This window comes from Copadichromis virginalis, linkage group LG1, assembly GCF_057382275.1.
Source record: "Copadichromis virginalis isolate Kocher_CV1m ecotype Utaka linkage group LG1, C_Virginalis_male_GT1.1, whole genome shotgun sequence".
NCBI lineage: Eukaryota > Metazoa > Chordata > Actinopteri > Cichliformes > Cichlidae > Copadichromis > Copadichromis virginalis.
In genome coordinates, this window is record NC_140618.1 from 2,831,983 (window position 1) to 2,849,873 (window position 17,891).

Below are 17,891 nucleotides of genomic sequence, written 5' to 3' on the forward strand. Positions count from 1 at the left end.
AGTGCCATTTTTTCCACTCCGCCCATGCGCGCTCAAACACACACGCAACCACAGAGTCACCGCATATCCCACAGTCCGTGAAGGCAGCAGCACCAAGCAAGCAGTCCGGAGTTTCCAGCGGCGCAGGGCAGGAGGCGCACACGGATTCGGGGCCTCGGAGATCCGCAGGTTTCACTTTGAATCCGCGTCTGGTTGCTGGAGAGTCTGCCCGAGTCTGCAGAAGACTTCACTGCGAGGAAGGAGCGGGAGAAGAGGAGAAGGAGGGAGAGGAGGCGCTGCTCGGGACCGGGAGGTAAGGAGAAGTCTGCTTCCTCTAAACTTTTCCTTCCGTCGGGCTGTCAGCTGTTCAGAGTCTGGGTTCTGGGTGCTGTCCTTCACATGACCCGGGTCTGACCCGGCTCGGCCCGCCTGTTTCTGCCTCTTTTCATCCGGCCGTCCAGCAGCTTCCACCGCTTCAAAGCTCTTTTCTTTCTCAGCGGTTTTTACGCGGACAAAAGCCCCGCGGCCTCACCTGGCCAGCTCTCCACGTGTTAGTTTCCATGGTGATGATGACGACAGGCCCGCCGGCTGTCAATACCGCTCCATCAGTTCATGCCCTGATCGATGGCAGGGGTTCAGTTTGACCTGCAGCACAGAGGTCCGAAACCTGCGTTTACGCAATCCCGCTGATCAGAGCTCAGCTTCACCATCAGCAGACGACCAAGTTTCTGTCAGCAGCAGCTTCTTTACCTCACAGGAGCAGAAAGCAGCAGCTCTCTGCTTTACTGCTGGGAAAACACGTTTTCAGCTCATCGGAGTTTCAGTAAAAAGTCAGAAAAGTGAAATATTTGCACGCACGTGTTCTCGGACACTTTGTCCACATCACAGAAAACTTCTGCTTCGCGTCCGGTTTGTTTTTAGAGTTTATTCTCAGAGTGGCAGCAGATGCATGCTCGTGGAAATGACACAGACGGTGTCCACCTCATCGACTAATCGATTAATCGTCTGCCCTGCTGTTAGCTTTGATCAGCAGATCGCAGGTTTAGTCTGTGAGTGTACAAACGCTGAAGAGGGAGAGATGCAGGAGAACAAATATCTGGATTTTCTCCTTCAAAGATCTTAAACTTATTTTCAAACTTGATCTAAACGATCATCGGAGCAGAAAAATAAAAATGAATATTTGGTTCGGTTTGTCGTTGCTGTGGTTTCGTGTCCTTGAGCAGCAGCTGTGCAGAGCGGAGGAGGAACAGCGAGGAGTTTATTTACTGAAAGTTGCATTTAAACAGCAGCAGGAGAAACCGTCACATTTAAGGCAGTTTACAGACGGAGGGAATAAATTTGCCTTCTTTTATCTGATATCCATCAATAACTGGAGCAAGAATGAGCAAAATGGTCATAAGTCAGAACAACTTTAAATATAGTGACGCGTTTAAAGAACTTCTGAGGAGAACAGTAGACCTACAACCTCACGTTTAGGACCATCGGGTCCGCCTGGGGTGGGATGGTGATCTATTTACATTTATTTCTGGAGAGCAGGAGTCTTCTGACTTCTGTTAAAAATGATCGATTATCGTTTTTGCTGAGACGCATCAATGAGAAATGTTCTGGATCTTCATCATTGATGTTCACAGTTAAGTCTTAGAAAGCAGAACCAATAAAGGTGTCACGTTTTCACATCTGAGCACCTGTAAACGCCGAGTCAGCTGACTGTTACCACTCTGTGGTCGTTGCTGTTGTTGCTTTGGTTGCCGTGGTTGCATTGGTTGCAGGAGTTGCTTCAGCGTGTTGGTCTTGCTTCCTGGTCTTTTGCGGGTTTCTTTCAGCTGAATAAACTGTTTAAACCTGAAGTCAAACATTCGCCGTTGCGGCGCTTTGAATCGGGCCGAGAGCTCGGCTCAGGAAAGATGCTGGAAACTTTTCAGCTGAGAGGTGTGTGTGTGTGTGTGTGTGTGTGTGTGTGTGTGTGTGTGTGTGGCGAGCATGTGAGGCCTGAAGCGAGCTGCACGAGAAGCTGCTGAAGTTTTTCCTCTGGAGTCAGACGCTTCCTGTTCCTGCAGCAGTGATGGAGGAGGTTGGCCTGCAGGGTGTGTCTGCACACGCTGACCACCGCAGCACAAAACCTTCTATAAATACAGTCTCCTCTCCGAAGAAGCCTCGTCACACTTCACTGGCGTGGACAGACTCCTTCTTTAACCCTTAAACTTCCAGGTTTCCAGAGTTCGGAGCTTCTTTCTCTCTCTGGAGCTTTCCGGTTTCTCCTGTGATAACTGAGAAAATGTCCTTTAACATGAGAGCAGGAGAAGCAGGAACCCCACACAGTGTCACCACAGGAGCCCGACTATGACCGGTCTCTTTTAATTTCACCAACAGCTCCAAATATTTAACGTAAAAGCAGGAAAAGGAACAAATTAAACCGTTTTGTTGTCGGGCGTCTTTCAGCACACGTTCTTCAGAAAACTGTGTTTTTCTGTTCTTAGTGTTCGATTCCCCGTCACGTCTGACGTGACGTGTTTTTAGTCTGCGGCGTACACACAGCACCGCTTTTATCCAGCCGGCTACGACCGAAGCGTGGCCTACAAAAGGTCGATTGTGAAAGCTTCGCCAGGTGTGCTGCGTCACTGTGCTGCCACAATTCAGACAAGAGTGACCACAAAGCTTTGTTGGGTTTTGTAGCTTCCAGGTAACAGGGAGTTGCACCTTGTTTACTGCACCGTTCCCAGGACGGCCTCTGCAGGCTCACGTGTGTTTACGCCGACTTCCTGCATCAGCCTAACTTCCACGTTTCAGAGCGACCGTCTCTGCGTGGATCCTTTTACGGCGCCCGTCAGAGCCAAAAAAAAGAGCTCGTCATTTTCCTTCTTAAATCTGTTTTTATGTTTTACTTTGTTGCCTGAACTCGCCCGGCCTCACAGCTTGTGTGTCTTTCATATTCAGGCTGCTTACAGGACGAAATGATTGGGCGTGCATCAGAAGTTGGTGACGGTGAGCTCTGCCCGTGCAGCTACCCATCAAAACATCTGGAAACGATTCTAATGGTCATCAAAGCACAACTTTATTGATATACACAGAGGTGTCAAAACTCGTCATTGAGGGCACAGAGGAGTTGGTCAGATGTCGTCTTTTTGGGGTAGCGGGATAAAGGCGGGAGCTGCAGATGTGTCAGTGAACATGTTGGCAGGTCAGCAGTGATTTTACACTTCAGACTCTGAACTCAGCAAACAGCCGGTTAACCTTTAATGAGCCGAGCGGCTGAAGCTGGTTCCTGTAAAGCTGAGCAGCTGGAGTCAGAGCTAGTGTGATGCTCAGTTAAACCGGATACCAGCGAACGCCTTGTCTCAGCAGCTGTTAGCACATCTGCTTTATCAGGAAGATGACTTAAATGAAAGCTCACGTTTGCTCCTGTTTGGTGTCTTTCTATTGGTTTCTGCCGTCGCTGCTTCGGTTTGGTTCTAAATCTGATTTCTGACAGCAGAGATCACAGAGGAGTCGTGAAGGCAGCACGAGCTCTTCTGTTGTGTGAGGAAATTTAGTTTACTGCCGTTTGACTTGTTCGTGGACTCGATTTACTCGTCAGATGTGACGCTGCTGTGAGACGCCCGCGGGCCTGCAGGGAGGGTGTGGTGCTTAATGTGTAACGTCTTTTCAAGTATGGTGATGACGACGATGATGATGATAGTTATTATGTCATCTTGACTTCACGCTGAGAGACTGAACCCAGCATGAGAGGGGGAGTGTGTGCACTCACACACTCCCCCTCTTGTTTGTGTGTCTTAGTGGGGACTTGAATAAATTTGAGACATTTTGAGGACTTTTTGTTGAGCAAGACGGAGTCCAGATTCAAAAATGTAGTAGTTGTTTTGTTTTTTTTTTCTTGTCATTTCTAACTTTATGTGACTCCATCACTCTGTATGCATTGGGGTGTCTTGCTCTGCACTATGACCAAAATCTCATATCCCGATATAACACTTCTTATCCCGATAACGATATATATCGCACAAATTTTACATTTTCGGTAAATTCTGTGGATCTCGGGCAGCTCGACCTGTGTGAAGTGTTTTCAGCTGTGCGTCGTGTACCTGGAGTCGAGTGTTTTGTCTGATGCCTAAAGCAATACGTTTTTAGACAGAAGTTGTAACCGCCGTCATTTTCTTTGTATTTATTACATGGCGTGCGTCGGGGCAACGCCCGTTTTAACGTTTGAGTCTGAGGTTTATTTGGAGCACCTGACAGCTCGTTTTTGCTTTCATCCGTAAACTCTCTACAAACTCTTTCACGTGATTCTTGCGTCGGTGGTTGAAGAGGTTTGTCGTGTTTGAGTCTGTGGTGGGGGCCGGTTTGCGGCGTAATTTACGGAGTACAGTTTTCTGGTCCGTGTCAGACATTTCATAACCAACCCATGTCCGTGCTACAGAGGCAGCCCCTCGTTTAGGAATAAGGTCCTCGATTTGCTTGGACTGGTCCTTCTGTTTGGAGCTCCCTGGTTCTGCCTCGTCGTCACTGGCTATGCTGGGATTCTCTGTGCGTGCATCCACGTGGTGACTGTAAGCGCCATTTATAGTCACGTCATGTTTGTATTTGAGGTCATTTGTTTGATGCATATTCTGAAATTTGATGATTGAGAATAATGTATTTTTCTGTCATTTCAGTTTATTTTGAAAAGTCTCAACAGCTTTATTGTGAAGGGTTTATATGGAAAATAAACAAGCGGACTCCGGAGCCACACGATAGTCTTACTGTCATTGTTGCTAACGACAACGCGTAAAAACAGTTGCTTGTCTGTCTGTAATGTGGTTATTTAAATCTTAGAGCGAAGTTTAAGAAATGACCAAGCTGCTACAGTGACCATCAAAACCATGAAGCAATATTCTGTAAACAGTTTATTTTCTGACACCACGAAACAAACGGTCGCGTATAACATGAAACGATAGACGTTTTCATATCGTCGTATCGAACAGCGCTATGTCCTGCCTGTGAATGCTTCAACATGCAGACTGGAGGGATCATCCACCAGCCTTCTGATTGGTCAATGATCTGTTTGACATCCTGAGCCAGAGCCACTCTCCTACTGCTGGTTTGCAAAGTGCACACTGTCAGATTCAGCGACTTGAGTTTTTCTACTGCAAAGTTTAAACAGTTTATTTTGAAAAACTGAGAATCTGAAAGACATTTGTGCTTTCTTTCAGTCTTTGAGTTTGTATTTGTTTGTTATTCACCGTTGAAAATGTTGCTAACGTCTCGTTCAGTAAATGAAGTCACTCTGCAGGACTTGTTTTTGGATGCCGGGTCCCCCTAAGCAGATCAGCCACGAGGCCTGAGAATTATGTCAGCGGCAGTGCTCACAAAGATGTGTATACAGATGTGACTGTGTTATGTAAGGCGTGTGATTAAAACCAGACGGCTGTAGCCGGGCTGAGTCCAGCAGGCGGAGCAGCTGAGTCAGATCTCCCATGATGCCTTGGGGCATCTCTGCTGTACGTGTGATTGGGTCTGGGGACTTCATTTCCTGCTCAGTGGGATTCCAATAAAACAGAAAGCGAGTGGCTTCATGTCGGCCCTGCAGAGCTGCTGAAGCCAGCACGGGTTTATTGACTGAAAACAATGACAGGAAACACACACACACACACACACACACACACACACACACACACACACACACACACACACACACACACACTAGTTTAACAGTGATATTTGATCCAGATGTTATTTTTTTATTTAAGTGTGACGATTTGTTTTGCTGGTGTTTGGACTTTAAAGCGCAGCAGGTGGTTTGTGGGAGATTTGAGTCGTTTTTGTTTTTTCACTTCAGATTAAATACTCCAGCTAAAAGTTTCAGGCCTGGTGAGATGAAACTGAACCATCGCAGTAAGAAACGGTCGCTGTAGATCAAAGACAGAGCTGGGCATCGTCTGGATTTCTATAATCGATTCGATTTCTGACACAGTCAGAAATATTCTAATTTGTGCCGTCGGGTGAACGAGCCGCGCTCTGTGTTTACGTCTTTCTGCTCTCATTTACTGTTTTAGCTGTTTGGCAGCTGTTGAAATAGTTCTGTGAGCTTAAACTGAGATTCTGGCGTTTCTGGCAAAATTCATTTATATTTAGAAATCGATTCAGGATTTAATTTATCGATATCGCGTTATTCAAGCTAAAATAGAGTTGTTGTTTTTAAACCCAGCCCTAGTTAAAGCGGTCTCAGAGCCGTTTCTCTTATTTAGCCTAAAAGGGATGGCCAAATCAGAAACCCCTCTGCATGCTCCTGCCTGTCTTGAATGACTTCTAGCCTGTCATATCCGGCTTTATCTTCCTCTGATAATCAAAATAAAAATCAGGAACGGGGGCTCCGGTGAGAAAGGAGCCGACGCCACGTATCCTGGTCCTGTTCCGGCCTACCTTCATCCATCCTCAGAAATCAGAAAGCTCGCTGCTGAGTGTCAAACGCCTGACGAGTCTCACAGAGGCGAGAGCTGCCGGCTGTCGCTTCAGCTGTGATTCTGTTACGAACCGTTTGTGCCGCGAGTCTGAACGTCGTTCCAAAGTCTCGTCTCTCTGTGAGGACGTGGGCTGTTGGATTCATTGTTTCATATTAAATATTTCAGTGGTTCTGCCCGTGTGAGAGGAGGGTCTGTGGTGAGCTTAACCTTTTTGTGCTGTTTGATTTTTGTCCTCTGGAGAAGAAAACATGACTGAGATGAAGTCATTGTTAAAAACGGGTTCTGATCCAGAAACAGTAGTTCAGTGACCGGTTAAAACTTTTAGACGCTCTGACAGGGCAGCACACCTCGTTTTAAGGATGTTGTGGGGACTCGGTGTCAAATAAAATGTGTTTGATCAGCCTGATCCGTGCACGTCGTTGTGCAGCGCGTGTGCAGCAGCGTTCAGTTCAAATACAGACAGATTCTCAGCTGCAGGACGATCCTGGCGTTTAATCAGGAGACCTCGCGCCGAGCTGACCGCTGTCTCACATGCCGATAAGAGCCTCCAGCTTACCCAGAATGCACTTCATCAAGTTCATCAGAAAACAAATGAAACATCTGGGACACCAACACTGTTAATTCAGACTGATGGATCCTTCACACTGATGATGAAGATGAGATTGTGACAAGAACAAACCAACGACAGTCTGAAAATGTTCAGAGTGTGAAGGTGAAGCTTTACTAAAATGTTCTGAAGTTACTGCAGAACAAAAATCACCCGACGTCCTTTACTGTCATAAAAGTCTGCTGCTCTGCGTCTCTGAGGGTTGAAGTGTTTGAAGCAGGAAACATGGAGTTTAGTCTGAGGTTTGGAGCTGAGGAGAAACTCCTCCTCCTCCTCCTCCTCCTCGCTGAGTTGTTTCCTTCTGTTAGCTCTTTCCTTCCCTCTCCTGTTTTCCTTTTTTCAGCTGGTTGATGTCACGGCTCCGTTACTCAGACTCTGTGTGTTTCCACCCGGCTGATCTCTCTGTAATTTCCTCCTGAAATAGCTCAGAGCAGAAGAGGGCGTAAACCACCAAGCCCAGCCGCCCCCTCCCCCCTCTAAGTGCTGCTGCAGTGGTGAAAAGAGCAAAAAGGTGGGATGAAGACGGAGGGTGGAGGGAGACAGGAAGTGCAGTTCATGTGCTGGTTTCTCTGGTTTTCCTGAAACGTGTCTGATTCCTGACACATGAATAAATCATAAATGAGAGCGCACGTGCTCTGTGACAACAACACAACCGTTACCAGCTCCGGGTCTCCATCCTGAACCGAGGCTCATCCCGGTAACTTCGGGGTTAACCCCTCTTACCGTCGTGATCACCGCCGCTGCAGACCAACCTGTACGTTGTGTTTAAGGTCGCTTTGGTCCTGCTTTTGTTGCTTTAAAGCTTTAATAAGATTTAAAAAGGAGCAAAGCTGAGCGTCCTGCACACGTCTAAGGTTAATTTGAGACGATATGTAACTGCTCAGCATTCAGATCCTCCCTCTGCTTAATGACAGAGCTGTGATGGCGGGAAGGCCGTTATCTTCAGAGTCAGGTTTTTTTGGTTTTCCATCTTTTCTTTAAATAAACTGTTTATATCGTCTTTTTCTTCTTCACGCAGCTCTGTCCTCTCTCTGCAGCAGCTGTGCAGGGTGTTTATTCTCTTCATAGTTTCTAATCCTGAGACTTCGTCAGTGAATCTGTTTGTGGAAAGTCCGCCTCTCAGAGCTGAACTGATATTTCTGGGTCAGACTTCTCCGGCCGATAAGCCCGATAAGGAAAAATATCCTGGATGTGTTGAACTGGTTTCAGAATGAAGCCCATAAACCATTTATTAAAAAACTTTGCTGAAGGATTGATGTGATTGGTTCAGCTGTGTTTGTTAGGATTACTCTGAGACTTCTGGACAGATGTGCTTCAAAGTTGTCACACAAATGTCTTCCTTTAAATACTAACTGGGAGGTTTCATCTGATGTCTTCAAGAAAATATCAAACTAAACGTGACAAAAAACAAACAAACGTTATTATTTTAAGCTGAGTTTAGAAAGTCTGTGACGGGCAGATGAGCCTCCAAAGGAAAAAGCTCCTTAAATAAAAACAGCAGGTTTCCAGTAATCTGCAGCAGGTCTGAGCCTCTTACAGTCGCCGACACACCTGAGACATGAACGCATGCCTGCACTGCCCCCTACAGGACCAACACAGTAACTACATGTGTGAATCCTTTCACTCTGACCTCGCTGTTATCTGTAAAACATTCCTGTGATTCACTTGATATAAACATTACGTCTGAGCTTGATGTGGAGGGAGGGTGTGAGAATGAAACACCGGATTATTTATCCACGTTTATCTAATCAGCTGATCATGTTGCAACAGTTTGGTGTGTAAACATTTTCCATTTCCATCGTCTTATCGTGTGTGTGTGTGTGTGTGTGTGTGTGTGTGTGTGTGTGTGTGTGTGTGTGTGTGTATAAAGGAGAGTCCGATCTGATAACTGACACTCCTCCGTGTTGGGGTCATTAACTCGCCACAGCCCGCTTTCTCTGGAAGACTTTATACCTCTGATTTGATCAGTTATTGTTTGATGGCACGTTCAGGTCACCTGAAGAACAGGAAGTGGTTTCAGAGGAGCGCTGGAGGCGCGAGGCCGGGATCTCCTTCTGTAGTTTTCTCCTGTTTCTGTGACACGTCGTTTTCTCCCTCAGGCTCTGACTGAAGTTTAGAGAAAACGGCTAAAGGAAAATCCGCTCATCTCTAACACAGTTTGAGCACAATTAAATCACAATAAATATACATAAAAGCAGTCAGCCTGGTTTAAAGCCAGAGAATAAAAACTGGCTTTCAAACAGGTGTTACAAGTGTCGGCTGATGGACCGGCGGTTAGTTCTGATTTACTGCGGAGGATATGAGATTTTGGATATGACCAAAAGGTTTATGTGGAAAATAAACAAGCGGACACGCGATGGTGTTACATCATTGTTGGTAACGACAACGCATAAAAACAGGCGCTTGTCCGTCTGTAGTGTGGTTATATTAAATATAAGAGAAAGAGAGAACTTTAAGAAATTAATGTAGCCACTACAGTGACATCAAAACCATGAACAAATATTGCCGTAAACAGTTTATTTTGCGACACCACGAAACAAACGATAGCGTAAAATGAAACGATAGATGTTTTTATATCGTCATCCGATATATATCGTTATATCGAACAGCCCTAGTCTACTGTACAGTATAAAGCACCTTGAGGCGACTGTTGTTGTGATTTGGCGCTGTATAAATAAAATTGTTCAGAGGTTTTGTAAGTCTGAGATTTTAAAAACTACAAACATACAAGAAAGAAAATCTGCTGATTTTCTAACTAACGGCAGAATGTTGTTTTGGAGCCGCTGTGAGTTTAAAATAAAACTACAGGTTACAAGAAGAAAGTTGTGAAAGTAACGAAGCCAATAAAAATGTGTTAAATCTGAGTGGGTTTCATCTAAATTTACAATTAAATGTCAGGATGGCATTTAAGAGTGCATGTTTTCCCAGGCTGCCTCATTAGCACAGAGCCCTGAAATCCAGGGTTTGAGTCAAGCCCTCGTTCTTTGTTTACCATCAGCTGTAGAATAAACTGCGTGTCTGCGGAGCACGTTTGGACAGTTAGAAATTAAAACTAAAGTCCTCCTTGGCTCATTGAACTTCTGCAGGAACTCTTAAAACTCTCTGAGATCTCGATGACCCCTGGGTCTTCCTCGTGAGGTTTTTTTTAACGTGTGACCCTGAGTTTGGACCGCAGCCCCGCCCTCCCCTCATTAGCGCCCTGAAAGGGGTCGGTGGACCGGAAACGCCCCCCTTTTGTTCTTGCAGGAACGTTTCCAGAAAAGGTCCCGGCTCTGTTTACAGTGAGCTGCAGGATGGATCGCTGCTATATGCAGTGAGGTCTGCAACCAATCAGAGGCGAGCATCAGGATTGGCTGGCTGTGATTCAGACCGTCAGCTCCCACTGGGTCAAAGTCCCAGCATGCCCGGCTCTGCCACATATATGGCACATATTTGGGAGAGGTGGTCGAGGTCCCCACGACATGAAAGAACGAGGTCACTCTGACCCTAAAACCCTTCACTTTACCAAAATAAAAGCCTTTGTGCCTCATCTACTTTCCCAATCAGCAGGTCATTGTTCCCACAATAAAAGCCTTTTATGATTTTCCAATCTGCACATTCAGAATGAGACGGTGATGTCAATCAGATTGTCCCTGTCACTAAAATAAAAGCCTGTTCTGATCTAAAATTATACTTGGACATCGGGGTTTTTTTTTTTCAAAATTAAACTTTTCTGGACTATTCTACCAACTAGAACATCACTGCTGTCAAAATAAAAGTCTTCTGTCATCTAAAATTATAGTTGGGACAGCACTTTCCAAAATAAATTCTTTTCCTCACTCTAAAAATCAGCCTTTACTGATCTTTATGACCAGTGTGCTGCAGTTATGTTTACTGTTCTCTACTTTATTTCTACTCTCTCTTTATTGAATAAAAGTGCTCCAGTAAAGTGAAAGTTAGAGATGTGATCAGTTTAAGCAATGACTGCAAACGGATCAGTGATCAAAGAACTGGAAGTAATCCCGACTGTTATTAAACGTGAAAACCGGCACGTAGCTTATCCTGAAGATATTAACATAAATCCATCGTTTAGTGTCGTGCTGTTACGTCACCGCCGATCCTCTGCAGTTTTATCCTGCAGCAATAACAACAGATGGTCCCGGGACGGCAGAGAGAGAGGAGGGAGAGGAGGCCCCTCGAGCTCTTTCTCTGATCCACTCAGTCTGATGGAGGTGAAGACGCGACCTGCCACAGTGCTAATCTGTTCCATTCACAGAGCAAGCAGTTTGCTGCACCTGCTGCTCATCCACAAACTCTGTGAGGAGAAGTTCTTGGACTCCACGCAGGAGCTGGATTCGTGCTTTTCTTGCAGGTCTGCACAACAAACTTTGTTTTTTCTTGCAGTGGAGCTCAAGGTCAGAATATCACTGCAGGGAAAACTCTGCTGAAACTTTGCATCTTGCTCTGCGTCCATGTTGCACTTCGAATCACTTTTCTCTTATCTGGGGGTTTTTGTTTTTGGTGCACGGCTCTGCAGCCTCGCTTCAGAGCAGGAGGCGTTTGCACAGTCTTGAGTTTCACTGAGAAACTGAAGCTGGCGGCTGCAGGCTCTGGTTACCTGTCTTGATAACCGTTGGCGTGACAGCAGAGAGGAGGACGGGACAAGGTTCAGAAGTTTTTATCGTCTGTGGATGTTGGCGGGGCGGGGTTCGGGACAGAGGTGAACAAACACAGCAGGATTTAAACAGCTGATCCTTTTTAGAGGAAACATTCAGAGCGAGGATCGTCAACCTCAGCGGGACCCAAACGAGACGCCTGTGAGCTCCCACCTGGGCTGGAACAACCCTGTGATGAAACCAAACACCCACCCGAAGCACCCTAGAGTCTGAGGGGTGGGGGGAGGGGGTCATGTATGTCCTGTGCACCCTGGCGGTTCTGACGCTCCACAACCTGATTAAGAACCGGAACAAACCGGAGCAAAGCCAGTCCACCGAGGCTGCGGGACTGGAAGGTCGTCGGAAGGATGGGGGCGCCGGCGACGGGTGCTGGGGGACGTCCGGGCCCCGGGATCGAGTGGATGGATCAATGAACCGCAGAGCTGAGGGGAGGAGGAGGCGAGGGGACATACGCAACCTCCCTAACGGCAGGAGGCATGTCCAGGTGAGGAGGAGGTCGGGTTCAGGCAGCGTGAGGTTTCAATTCTTGAAAATATTAAAACATAAAAACTTTAAAACAAGTTTGGGAAACGGGGGACTCACTCCTAATTTTAGAAGGAAATACAAACTTTTAGTTACTTTTAGTTACATTTTCGGTGAGTGTGAGTCTGCACTTATTAAGGATTGACCCCCTGATTTGATCTGAAGCGCGCTCGATCAGTAAAGCTCGGAGTGTAAAGCTGAACCCTTGTTTACCAAACGGGTGACGTGCAGCCTGAGAGACTTCACAAAAATGAGCATCAGGATCTTTGCAAAGGTCTTTAAAGTATTTTTATTTGACTGATTATTGTTTTTAGACTGATTTGTTTACATGTAGAAATATTTTTACTTCATTTCAGTATCGTTGGCCTCACTTCAGCTGGACCATCAGGTGCACTGGACCATTTGTAGCCTGAAGCTTTTACACCTTTAATTTGGTCAAATTAGTTATACAATAGATTATAACACTGCGTTTAAACAAGTAAATCTTTTTTAAATTATGATTTTGTTTCCATGAAAACGTGATCAGTCTATTTTTAAATCAAAGAAGTAAATGTTGTTAAAACTGTAACCGTGATGATCACAGCAGCAGTTATGAGAGCTCGGTGTGTTTTTTGTCCTCGACGTTTCGGTGTTTGTGAAATCTGCTTTGGTGATTTATTATTATTATTATTTTTTTTTTAATTTGTATTTTATTAGTGAACAAGCTGCTCTTATTTTGAAAAGTCAGCCACTGCTAACCAGTTAGAGGTTAAACATTTGAAATCCACTGAGGAGAACATGATGCACAGGATGCTTGAATCTAACGCGACTTCATTTGTGAGTGCCGGTGTTGTGCCAAAAAAAGGTCGTCTACCAAAAACTGACTGCTTGTATTTAAACTGCTATAAATAACTGGTTGGACTATAATATGTGAAACATATGTCAAATGTATCCCTCATGAATGATATCAAGTCATTTTGAGCCACAAACAACATTCCTGTAACAAAGTAGAAGCTGGATCAGTTTTTGGCAGTCACTTATATATATGCTTTATTTATCCAGTTAAAAAATATCTTGTTGTTATTAAAAATTTGTTTTTTTAAGAGTAATCTGCCCAAGAGGACAGCTGACAGTGCAACAAATATACCAACAGTTATGTAAACATATTTTAAGTGGACAAGAAGGACTGGATTAGTTACAATGTAAGTAACACAGTTATAAAGAGAAACGGGTCATTTTTAAATGTTATATTCAACCCCTTTGTGAACCTGTTCACTGAAGTCTATTTACAAACACATGTTAAGATATTACACATAAAAAACACACAAACATTGGAAATCACTGTTTGACACAACACCGGCTCTGAGGCCCTGCAGGCACCAAAATGGAACGAGTCCTTTCTTTGAAGCGTCAGGTCTCGCTCATCTTTGCATTTCCTGATTAATCCTGCAAACAGTAAAACAGACATGGCTCAAACCCCACAGAGGGATTATACAACACTTACACTAACACTGCTAAAGTACGAGTTAGACTCCCGGCCGACTGTTTGGTGAAGACTTCAGTTTTCGTAATGAGCGACTCGTTGCACACGTACACAAACTGAAGGCGCTGACACACATTCACAGACGGGACTTGTGTGATTTCTGTGGAGTGACTTTCACTTACAGCGGGGCGATTTCATTTTCCAATCCTTTATTGTTCAATAATCATAAAGTTGTGATTCAGCAGTTTTTACCTGAACTTGCTGACGGACTGAGGAATGTTTACAGCTGCACAGTAAAAGTTATCATATCTGACTGCAGCAGTAAAATGTCACTAAATGTTAAACTTGACGGGAGTTCTGTTGTTAGGCAAAGGTGAGTCTGCTCTCTGATTGGCTTAAAAATCACCTGTCTGATACGAGAGGTCAGCTCAGCAGGGTTTACGCGGTCAGTGACTCAGACTTGGTGGAGCTCTGATACAAACGCAGATAACACTTGATTGTGGAAAAAGCCATTAAATGATAGCAGGGCAAACTTTTACTGCGGAGTTTATTTTGTGATGGACCGATGTGACGCATGTTTGGGTCTCATTGTCAGATTTGTGGTGTTGTGCGGTTTCTGTGAAGTTTGCTGCTATAAAAACTATAAGTGCACTTGTTTTACACTCAGGTCAGCTGGTGTGAAATATTTCACAGGTGATCAACCTGTGAGTTCACATTTATGTGTCGGCTGTCAGAAACGGCGCCACCTGCTGGTCGTGTAAACTGATTGCACTTGTGTAGACGGAGGTGAATGATGAGCTCGGGATGAACAGATGTGGAGTCTGAGCTGGAGGACGGACTGTAAGGATGATCTCAGGTTTCACTTCAGCTTCTTTGTCCCACCCTCGGGAGGCGCTAGAGAACATGGAGCAAATATGTGACTTGAACTGCCTGTGAACATGCGAACTGTGTGCGTTTATTTTAGTCCCCCTGCTTTACTGTAAGTAATAATTAACCCCAGGAGGCATATTTGTATAGTCTGAATGCAGGGACAGGCGGGCACAGTGTTGTTCAGATATGGTCACTTTTTAAATGTTTTCCCTGTAACTCTCTAACACTCTGAACATGATGAAAACCTGCATCAACAGTGTAGCCGCTGGGACCCATCAGAGGCTTCATGCTTCCAGTTAAATCTGATGTTTGTTTGTTTGTTTGTCACAGGACATTCGATCGCATGATATAAATGTCTGAAATCCTCTGCCTCCTTATAGAGAGACGGCATTCAGGGTCGAGCGCGTTGGTCACATCAGTTATGTAACCAAATATTCATCAGCATCCTCTGATGGTATAATCTGTGAGCTCCCGTCCTGCAGGACAGGACAAGCTTCGTTTTCCCAGAAGTTTGTATAACATATTCTGCAAAGTTCCCCAAAGATTATACTTTATGAAAGGCACAAACAGGATGTGTAATGTGTTAGTGGAATAAAAAAAGTAAAGATTTTACAGTTTAAGATGCGAATGACTTAAACAAAAACAAAAAAACAACCTAATTTGATATCAGTTAGACAAACGTCATCAAATACATTTAATAAAAGAAACTTAAAAGCATGATTTTTTTTTTTTTTCCTTTCTTAATTTTGATTGGGTCCTTGAGCTGAAACCCTCACCTTCCCCTCACGTAAAGCCAACCTTGTGCATTGTGGAGTCCTCGCATCTTAACTGTAAACTTCACGTCCCCACAATCTGAGTAATACGAGTACACACAGTGCTGAATATTTGAGGTGGGGGAGGAGCAGCCGCTCTCGCTTCAGTGGAGGCTGAAATATTCATCCGCTGCTGGGATGGAGCGAGGAGGAGGAGGGGCTACAGGAGGTGTGATGCTGCTGTGCTGTTGCTAAGGAAACGGAGGGAGGAAGCTGTGTGTGTGTGTGTGTGTGTGTGTGTGTGTGTGTGTGTGTGTGTGTGTGGTTAGGGGGGTTGGTGGGTGTCTTTGACTCTGATCCTGCTGCTGTGTGTCGGCGCGAAGCTGCAGCAGTCTGGGCGATGCGGCGATGATGATGTGGACGGAGAGGCCGCAGGGAGGTAAGAGCCGGGCGGATGGTGCAGAGAGGGAGGTGGGGAGGGATGGAGGCGCTGCAGGAGGAGGCGGACATGTTGAGCAGACATGGAGGTCTGGCTGTAACCTGATGCAGAGCAGACGCTCGTGTTTCATGACCTGAATACGAGCCGTCGGTGGCACAAAGCTTCATCCTCATTCATCTGGTTCCTCTCCTCCTCCTCGCTTTCACGCCGTTTTATCTCGCCACAAACCTCTTCCTGTCCATGGAGAGTTTACCAAGGGACCCGTAGATTGTCCTAATTGAAGCGCACGTCTGCTTTCACGCATTGTGTCCTTGCAGCATGTGTAGGCGGAGCCACTGCCAGGTATTTTTAGCCTCTTCATAATGACTTCAGCAGTTTGTAAAAATAAGTGGGTCAAAAACGTGAAGCGTCTGTGGGACGGAGCAGGTGCAAGCGTCCTGATGATGATGTCACTCATTTATCTGCCTGTTGTCTGAAGCTTTATTTAATCCCGTTTAGACACCTGTGAGCTGAAACAGCAGCTAAGGTTGTGCAGGGAGTCTGCCTCTGCTTGCAGAGAACATCCAGATGTTTCCTGTTCCAGATGTTGTTCAGCTTGCTGCCTGGAACAGATAAACGCTCTTATTTTGTTTGTTCTGCTCTTTTCTGAGAGCTCACAGATGCAGATGAACAGGGACTCAAAGGGCTGCGTTTAGATGCCAAAACAAAGCAGGTTGGATACAGATGTCTTTATCATGCCATCCTCTTTGTGAGACATGAAAAATTATTTCAGGGCATCAAAGATGTTGTTGTTGTTTTCAGTTGTAGGAAATGGTAAGATTATTTGAGAGGTTATAGTCTGAACTTTGACCCTGCAGTTTTGCTCTGTGGGGCAGACTGGCTCTAAAGATGAGTGTGTGCAGCCAACAGAGAACAAGCTGAACAGACGTCCCCATCAGCAGCGTAAAATTCCCCACACAGCTAACCACAGTGAACACAGGTTAACATGGTGTTGTTAAATGTCGGGTTCCCTTTTAGCTGCTTCAGCTTCAGGTTTGAAAAAATGAAAGATGTACTTCCTGTGTAGAATGTGTGTTTGTGGGGTAGCGATGATGATGATGAATGATAATGAGATCTGAGTCTGAGTACAGGGAGAGAAACGTAAAGATTTGACCCAGTTTGGAGGAGGCGGCTCTTAAAGTCTCTCCAGGAGGTAAACTGAGCAGGATGCTCACTTTGTTACTGTGACACTGAAGAGAAGCCGAGGATGCCATCCTTCTCCTTCATGCTTATTTCTTTCTAAGGATGTAAACGTTTGCAGCATAAGAGGATAGAAAGTAATTCAGAGGTTACAGTTGACAGAAACTGTATCTGCACGGTGAAATCTGAGGGTTAAATTACAGGTTTATCATTTTTTGTCTCCGTTATGACAGGATCAGTGTAAAAGCTGAGAAACGTGAAGATTTTCTTTCTGCTTTTGTCCAGTTTAATTACAAACTTTTTTAAAATCACGTCTGAATCTTAGATTAAGGATTTTTATTTCCCGTCTAATTCGGTTCACTGTGAATTTGTTTTTTTAGAGCCAAAAGTGAACGTGAGGTATCAGCCGATGAGGGAACGTTCACATTTTAAGAAGGTGCCTTGGTTAACATAACCATAAAGTGGCATTAGCCTAAGGTTATATTAGCACATTGTGGTTAAAGTAAGGTTAATAGTGTGTGTGTGCGTGCGTGCATGCGTGCGCTCATTGTGATAACTGGCAGTGTGAGAGGTGAACGTGAGCTCTGCTGTGTGCAGGGAAAAATGTGTCAGCAGCTGTCAGCATTAATAAAGCTTTGATATACTGTGCGTGCGTGCGCGCACACGCGCTAATCTGCACTTTCACCATACATTGCATGAGTCAGCAGCTCCAGCCGTGTAATTCCTTCCTAACTTGTAGGTTTGAAATATCAGCTCCACACACCAGGCAGCTGGAACATCTGTCTGTACGTGCTCTGCTGCTCTCTGTGAGCGGGAAAGCGTCGGCCTGGCTGCTGTCAGGAAACGGAGCTGTGGCCGGCTCTGGATTGGTCAGCCGCACGCCGGGATGAGTAAAACGCTCTCGGCCTAAGTGCTCGTTTATCGACCGCGTTTCCGCTCCGAGCGTCTCCTGCTGGCCTTTGTCCTGCAGTTTAACTTCATGTGTCCGAACA

At 45.3% G+C, this 17,891-nt stretch overlaps 1 protein-coding gene across 9 annotated transcripts in view; it reads left to right on the top strand.

Moving 5' to 3' along the window:
* Window positions 1-17,891, top strand: part of kifc3 (kinesin family member C3) — a 38,732-nt gene continuing 20,841 nt past the window's right edge. For 3 of the 9 annotated variants that reach the window (XM_085472442.1, XM_085472520.1, XM_085472591.1), the window contains exon 1: window positions 11,716-12,159. In XM_085472442.1, coding sequence (XP_085328568.1) covers window positions 11,908-12,159 — 252 coding nt within the window. In that variant the 5' untranslated portion in view covers window positions 11,716-11,907. Of the gene's footprint in view, window positions 293-11,713; window positions 12,160-15,509; window positions 15,721-15,800; window positions 16,063-17,891 lie in introns of those variants that run through there. The other 6 variants (XM_085472639.1, XM_085472696.1, XM_085472936.1 and 3 more) reach the window with 5 other exon arrangements.